The 8,303-nt window shown below is 40.5% G+C and overlaps 1 protein-coding gene across 1 annotated transcript; it reads left to right on the forward strand.

The window, feature by feature from the left end:
* Nucleotides 1-295: 295 nt before the first annotated feature.
* Nucleotides 296-7,783, forward strand: LOC117542829 (adenylate kinase 7-like; the record flags this gene model as incomplete). Its single annotated transcript, XM_034210693.1, is given in 11 exon segments — nucleotides 296-416; nucleotides 1,378-1,539; nucleotides 1,644-1,752; nucleotides 2,198-2,292; nucleotides 2,752-2,853; nucleotides 2,936-3,019; nucleotides 3,406-3,494; nucleotides 3,608-3,698; nucleotides 4,459-4,536; nucleotides 6,903-7,052; nucleotides 7,655-7,783. Coding segments are annotated over 11 exon segments (1,161 nt in total), but the record flags the coding sequence as incomplete, so codon positions are not given.
* Between the last annotated feature and the right edge of the window lie 520 nt (nucleotides 7,784-8,303).

An 8,303-nucleotide genomic window follows, 5' to 3' on the forward strand; every position in this document is an offset into this window, starting at 1 on the left:
AATACAAGACAGGTAGCCTAATTAACAGAGTATTTCTACAGTGCGGTATTATTACTTTACATAAGATACAATACATAGTACATATCTTAAGTATAAGATCTAAGTACTTATTCCCTCTCTACTGACAAGTAAGAGGCAGTAGCTTTTGTATTCTACAAATCGATATTCAAGTTTGTCTTTCATGTGTTCAAACCGGTTCAAACTAACGCCAAGTGTTATAGAAATGGGACGCTCTGATTTTATTAGATAAACGAACGCACCCCCTGGCGCGTGAGGGCAATCTCCATGGCAACTGGACAGCAACAGTACTTGCTAACAGCTGCCAGCTAACGACAGAGCGGAGGATGGAGAAAGTGACACCTAAAAGAGTTTTTATCAACAACATAGACTCTTACGCTTCCAAATGTGTTGCCAAGGTAAATATATTTCATCGTGGAACATCTTAAATAAGTGAGTATAGTTTGTAGCTAGTGTTAATGTGAGTTACTGTGAAGCAACAGGGTGAATTAATGGAGGGACGTTAGCACGCTGATGAGCTTATCTTCGCTCAGCAACATGAACAGACTAACATCAGTCATAGAGAACTCATCTTCTGATATTATTACACTGTCAGTCCTGCACATCCCTTCGAATTTTGCACATTGTACACAAAGCTACTTCTTTTAATAATAATAAAGGGTTATGTATATAGCACTTTCCAAACCGCAGGTGCAGCTCAAAGTGCTTCATGGCTCACATTACAGTTTCAAACAGAACGAGGAACTCCCTTCAGATCAGATGTAAGAGCTGTTTTTAAACATGCAGCATAGCAATATAATATAACATTTATAACCGATATGAGACAAAAGGAAGTAAAAGGTATGGTAATACAAATATAATAAATTAAATAATGATCCCTATCAGAAAAATACAGAAGACATACTTCAAAATGAATAAATACAATTACATTTAAAAACCTATACAATGAAAAAATAATATAACAATAATAATAATAATGACTTAAAAATAATGAAAAAAAGATTAAAAGACCAATTTAAAGATTAAAATTGTAAGTCAATATCAAGTTGTGTGTGGATACCTGCCAGGCTTTCCACTTTTCACACCAATACTGCACACATTTGATTTTTGATCTATTTCATTTGTACAAGTATTTTGTTATATTATACTGTATGTTGCTTTTTGGTATATTGTACATATCGCTCTATTTTTAACGTTACAATATCTTAATAATTATGAATAGTTGTATTAGTTGTCTTTTTCCTTACAACTGATCTGCTCTGACTGTGTTATGTATGCACCATGTACACCGCATGTGTTAACCTACTAACTAACTAACTAACTAACCTACTAACTAACTAACTAATAAACCTGGAGCAGTTTCTGTGTGAGTGTGTGGTGGGAGCAGCTGTGGATCCTGATGCAGTGACTGAGGAAGAGGAGCAGAGGAAACCCCACAGAGGGGCACCAGTGTTTCAGGTTGTTGGGACAGTTTGTGACACGTGTGACGAGGACAGACCTCATGTCCTGGAGGAGTATAAGGTTAGAACCTGAACAGTAACAAGCGACCCCACACAGAAGTGACATCAGTAACTCTCAGAGGGTAATGTCTTACATCTCTCTCCCATGTCTTGTTTGCACGCCAGCACCTGAACAGGGAGGAGCTGCTTTCAAAGCTGATGGACTGTGACGTTGTCATCTACAACATTACCCAGCATGCCGAGCAGCTGGAGGAGGCCTGCTGGGCTGCTTCAGGTACTGAAGGCGTAGTAATCATTGAGACTTCTCCTAAGACTGTATGTGTATAGCTAAATGCACACAGTGTTAAGGCTATGCTAGCTTTTCTGTTTCATTTTCTGTTCAAATGTCATATCAAATGTTCTGTAATGATTCATTAAGGCACTATTCCTTTCTGAGTGTACTATGGAGTTGACTTTAGATTTGTAGCATTTAGTTTGCTACTTGCTATATAGGCTGCTTTAAAGACAACTCATGAAGCCTATACCTTTACAATATCATGTAAACCAGTACACACTGCAGGAGTAGCGGCCATTACTCTTGTTTGTATAGGCTCATAGTCAAACCAATCGTGTGTATTCAAACAGTATAACAGATTGTCTGCAGCAGAACCTTAAAGGGTTTATATAATAATGACAGATGAATGAATGAGGTCATGTCTCTTCCTGTATTATATCTTTAGCACTCCACAATGAAATGGAAGGTTTTTCTAGAGCGAAGATGTTCATCCTGGTCTCCACGGTGATGACCTGGGCCTGCAGCAAGCCAGTGGATCCTGTGAGTGTCTCCTCTTGCCTAACATGTCTTCTGTCTTCTTATTTTGACCTGGCCGTAGGGCTGGGATGCATGCATGCATTCACACGTTTCATTTGATTGCAATTCTGTTGAATAAAAAGGTGTAATTATCTCCAGTTCCATCATGTAGAAACAAATCAACTGCCCATTACAAACAACTTGTTTTGAAGCTTACACTGATAGAGTGTGTGACAGAGAAAAACACAATACATAACAGCAAGTGTTGGGTTTTTGATAAATACATTTCCAAAAAAGACTTCAGTACACTTCAAATAAATGTAAGAGCCATGCAGACTTGATACATCTGAGTAGCTGTAATCGGTCATTTGTCCACACAAACATGTACTTTGATGTTTAACCCACTGAGTTGGTTTGCACATGTCCCAGCTCTGTAACTCTACTCCAGTTGGATGTACCAAGCTTCCTGTTGTTGTGTGGCAGGATGTTCCCTTCACTGATGAGATCTTCTGGAGAAGAAGAGCACACCCCAGCTTCAAACAGCACATGGACCTGGAGAAGAGGGTGGTCAAAATGGGGAAAACGGTGAGTTTGAAACTCTTTTATGTTTGTATAGGAGACTCATGTGATGACACGTATAGCTTCGTCACATTGCTGTTGCTTTCAGAACAGATCAATGTTCTCCACGTACGTGGTGGCTTCAGGACTTCAGTACGGGCTGGGAGAGCAGCTCTTCCACTTCTTCTTCAAGGTCAGATCTGTTGTTTAACATCTTTACGTTATCGACTCGACTCTACCATACAGAGCTGTTTCCATTTATCACTCGAACTAAAAGTGTGAGTTGGAGATGCACAAGTCTGGCCAGGTCCAAATGAGTGTTCCTTGTAAGTACAGTGCTGACTGATGGCTCGTTTCCTCATGAAAAAGTGTGTCAACAAAAGGTTTAGTTGTTAGGATTTGCACGTGTTTGTTTTCTGATGAGCCTTCCGGACCTTTCTCAAGGGTCATGGAGTATTTATTGATACTTCCGTGTCTAGATTGTAATTGCGGTGTATAAGAGAAAATAAACTGTGGCTATCCCAAATCATGGCACACTGATCTTGTGATAATAAAATATGAAAGAATCTTTATCATTAGACGTCGTGGCTGGGACAAGAACAGGAGATACCTGTTTTTGGAGACGGTAGCAACATCGTCCCCACAATTCACATTAGGGACCTGGCGAGGTAGGACACGCATGTTCTTTGAGGTTATGAGCCCTGTTTTATCAAATACTTTGAATGAGTATATGTTGTTGTATTTGATATGATATAAACACTGTGATTTCTTTGTTTTAAAGTGTGATTCAGAATGTGATAGAACATCAGCCCAAGCCGTATTACCTGCTGGCTGTGGACTCTTCCAACAACACCATGGAGGAGATACTGAAGGTGTGTGTAGCAGCTGGCCAATAAATCCTCTTTCAAAAGTGTCTCATGTCCCAGGATTCCAATAGCAAACACTTCGTTATAAGGCAGGGGAGTCAAACTCAATTTAATCGCGGGCCACATCAGCATTATGGCTGCCCTCAAAGGGCCGGTTGTAACTTATATATACATATAAAATAATGTATTATATAACATTATTGCCTCTGCATTGGATTATTATTGGATAGGGTAATAACTTCATAATTAACTACGTCTGAAAGCAGAAGTCTGGGGCAAATAATTGCAAGTCTCTTCAGTGAGAATGTCACAAAATGATTTCAAAAGAAAAGCTGGAAAAAAAGTCAAAAACAGAAGTGACATTTAAAAAAAAAAAGAGTCAAATTCTAAGAAAGAGGCATATTTGGAAGAAAAAGTCAAATTCTGAGAGAAAAAGTCTAATTTGAGATGCATTGTGGGACATGTAGTTTATGGGCAACGTGCTTCATTAAATCATCATGTAACCGTATAATAAACATATTACATTCTTTGCAAGCTCTTGTGGGGCCACAGAAAATGAAATCAAGGGCCGGATTTGGCCCCCGGGCCTTGAGTTTGACACCCCTGTTATAAAGCCTGAAAGAAAATGTGCACAAATAAAACAATGTTACCTTTTTAATTACATTTGTGACTCAGTGAAGTATACTCACCTATATTTATATAAATGTCTGATGCTTTTTCTGAGGAACAGATATAATCATACTGTATGTGGGCTCTTTCTCCCCAGGCAGTTTCCTCTTCACTTGGACCAGGGAGGATCCAGAAGAGGCCGTTTGAGGAAGCCTACCTCACACAGGAACTGAGTGTATGTTGTACCTGGGAGAGTTTGTTTTTATGTTAATGCTAACCCTAACATATTCAAATCAAATCAAGTTTTATTTATATAGCACATTTATAAACGATTTTTGGTCGAGCCAAAGTGCTGTACATATAATAAAAATAGCCTACAGTAGAGACACTTTACAGCAAATACAACAGCACAGATTGTTCAGAATATCAGTATGAGAAAAACGACACCCTCTATCCTTAGACCCTCTGTCCTTAGACCCTCACATCGTACAAGGAAATACTTCCAGAGAAAACCCACAGTTTAAGGGGAAAAAAATTGGGAGAAACCTCAGGGAGAGCAACAGAGGAGGGATCCCTCTCCCAGGACGGACAGACGTGCAATAGATGCCGTGTGTAAATGGAAGAGATAATACATGTTACAGCATATAGACCGAATGTTAGGAAATGCATGTGTCTGTAATAAGAAGATGAATCCACGAGGATGTCAGCTACAATCCTGAGGAAGCCATCAGGGAAGCAGCATGACGAGACCCAAGGCAGGACCGCAGAGACAGGTTCAGCCACGACCCGAAGTCCACGACTTAATCCAGAACTCAGGATAGAGGATCCAAGACACAGGACTACAGCAAGAGGATCAGCCTCGACTCCGGATCCCGGTGTAGATATAGATACAAAACAAGAACAAAGATTTGGCTGGGTTAATCGGAACAAGAGAATACACAGACACAGACAGAGAGAGAAAAGGTCATTGGATAAAAGTTATTCTTGATAACCCTCTAGAAAGATCTCATGAACTTCCCCACTCAATCTATCACCATAATGCTTCAGACGGTTGTGTATTTATTACCAATTCATCTCTAGTTTGTAGTTTCTGTTGAACATTTATAAATATGACAATTTGAGAATTCTGTATTGGAACTATGTCTTGACACACCACAGCTGTGCAGCTACCTGAAATACCTATATTTTCTTCACAGTGATATTTGGTTCCATTGTACCTGTACCAAACCAGAACCAGAATCTGTTATCTGGCAACCCGCTCTTTAGCATGAGGTGCCGATCACGATTTATAGGCAGATGGATAACCAAAATAGCTCTAGTCTATAAAACCCAATTAGTTGCTTTTGTATTTCTGTATATGTGCAAATCAAGGTACTAATCTCTAGGTCTGAAAAGTGAAGCCACTGTGAAAGTGCCTTAAACCTGCATTCTCTATAGTGACCAGCAGGGGGCGACTCCACTGGATTCAGTCTATAAGAAAGCTTATGGAATCAATCTTTAGTTTTGAACTAAATGCAGCATGATGTTTATCAGGTGAATTATAATGATCGTCTTTCATTGAAATGTTGCTTCCCCTGCGTTGTTCCTGTGCTCTCCATGTTTTCATCTTATAACTGTAACCCTTTCACAGTGTGATTTCACTCAACAAAAAGTCATTTTAGCAAGGTGTTGCCTAAACATTTCTTCAGTGCTCGGCTGTTCTCTGCTCATCTCATCCTCTCTTGTCATTTCAGCTTTAACAACTCAAACATTGCACCGATTAAAATACCAAACTCACGGATTCAAATCCTTCAAAGAAATCCACCTCTTACCTACAACTTGTGTGTTGGTTGATATATTGTTGAACTTTGGACAGAGCCAGGTGTTTGTTTCAGCCTTTATGCTAAGCTAAGCTAACCATTCGCGAGTGGTATTTTTTCAAACGCTTTTTTCCGGGTTCGGTTCAGGGTAAAACAAAGATGATGCGGGTCGGGTCGCGGGTGTTGCATAATAAATATATTAAAATAATAATAATTTAGTTTAATGTTTAAATCTTCAGACCTCTCCACCGCGAGACCGCACATAATCATAACCTCTGCAGCGCATCAATCTGCTGCTGAGCGCGCCACATTGGAAATGGCTGAGGTGAAGCAGAGAATACAGCATTTTCAATAACACTTCCTCAAGAGCGAAATCCAACGTCTGGGAGGCTTTTGGTGTCATCCTAGATGGAGGAAATAACCAACATCCCACGCTTTTTGAGACAAATATGCAACTGCGTGTGTTAATAATTGCACGTTTTCACTGCTCATATATATGCGGGTTCGGGTCGGGTTGCGGATCTTGTGCCGACGGGTCGGGTCGGGTTGGGGATCTTGTGCCGACGGGTCGGGTTGCGGAACTAATTGGCAATATGTGCGGGGTTCGGTATTGCACGTCGCGGGTGCGGGGCGGGAGCGGGTCTTGAAAATCAGACCCGTGCAGGATTCTGTGTTCAGTACACACAGACATGAGAAGGATATCTTGTAATTCAACCAAGAAAAGTAATAGTGAAAGAGCATATTTACCCAGCTGTGATATGATTCCTTTAAGCTCTGTTGAAATGTGATTTGGTCTTCACAGGTCATGGAAATGGATTCCTTGCTGGTCAACCTGCGTATGGAGGCGGTCCACCTGAAGGAGCTGTTCTCCATCAATTGGCTGTGTGAGTCAGGTCTGGTGGAGAACATGGAGCTGGTGGTGGAGGAGTATCAGCAGAGCAGGGGACTACTGGTACGTACTGAAGCAGACAGGCAGCAGAAGACCAAAGTTGTACATGATGTTGAAAATACCTGTATTGGTTTTTAAAGCTCTGAATGGTCTTGGACCTAGCTAATTATCGGATTTGCTTTTAACCTCTGTGCCATCTAGAACCCTCAGGTCTTCTGGTACTGGCCTTTTAATCATACCAAAAGTGAATACAAAGACCCATGGTGAGGCGTCTTTTTATTATCACGGCCCACGACTGTGGAATAACCCCCAGACCAGGGCCTGAGGCAGCAGAGCACTCATACTTTTAGGAGCAAACTCAAGACCCACCTTTTTAATTTGCTTTTAACTGAATTGTTTTGTATTCTTCTTTTATTGTGTGTGTATATGTATGTATATACAGTATGTATTGATACATATATATAAATCTATATATATTTGTTTTAATCGCAAAGCTATGTGTTATACTGATTATTAACCTGGAAGGGGAGTTAGTATTGTTTCTATTTGTGAATTGTCTATGTGTTTCTGTGAAGCACTTTGTGTTAGCACTGTGTATGAAAGGTGCTATATAAATAAAGCTTGCTTTGATTTGATGATGACTGGTGTTAGTGTGTTCTCTGCAGCCCATCCGTGTGTGTGTGCTGGGTCCTCCTGCGGTGGGGAAGAGCTTGGTGTCCAGACAGATCTGTGAACACTATAAACTCCATCACATCACACTGAAGGACACCATCTCTCAAACCATTGCACAACTGGTGAGCTTCTCCTCAGGCAAACAAACCTGTGCTAGTGTTAACAAAACACAAATAATGGGCCTACAATTCCATTTGTATCTGTTAGGAGGATACTGTGAGGAACGTTGATCCAGATGCTGATAATGAGGACTCTGCAGCCGAGGCTAAAGAGCTGCTGGGCAGCCTGAAGGAGAGCATGGAGCAGAATGGAGGTACACTCTCAGCACCAGGGGTACCCTGACCACTAACACCTGCACACAGCTCACAAGAATCTACTTTATTGTCGACACATGCAACAAATGTACTTTAGTGAGTGTGGGTGCATACATTACATTAGATTGCATTTAGCTGACGCTTTTATCCAAAGCGACTTACAACAAGTGCATTCGACCAACAATATACAAACTTGAAGAAAACAGAATCATATAAGTACACCAGGTTTCATAGAGCAAAAACATTTCAAGTGCTACTCAACTGGCTTTAGATAAGCCAGTCCTTTGTTAGTATATGTGCTTTGTTAGTATATGACTACTTAGTTAGT

This window comes from Gymnodraco acuticeps, unplaced genomic scaffold (genome assembly GCF_902827175.1).
Source record: "Gymnodraco acuticeps unplaced genomic scaffold, fGymAcu1.1, whole genome shotgun sequence".
In the NCBI taxonomy this organism is placed as follows: domain Eukaryota; kingdom Metazoa; phylum Chordata; class Actinopteri; order Perciformes; family Bathydraconidae; genus Gymnodraco; species Gymnodraco acuticeps.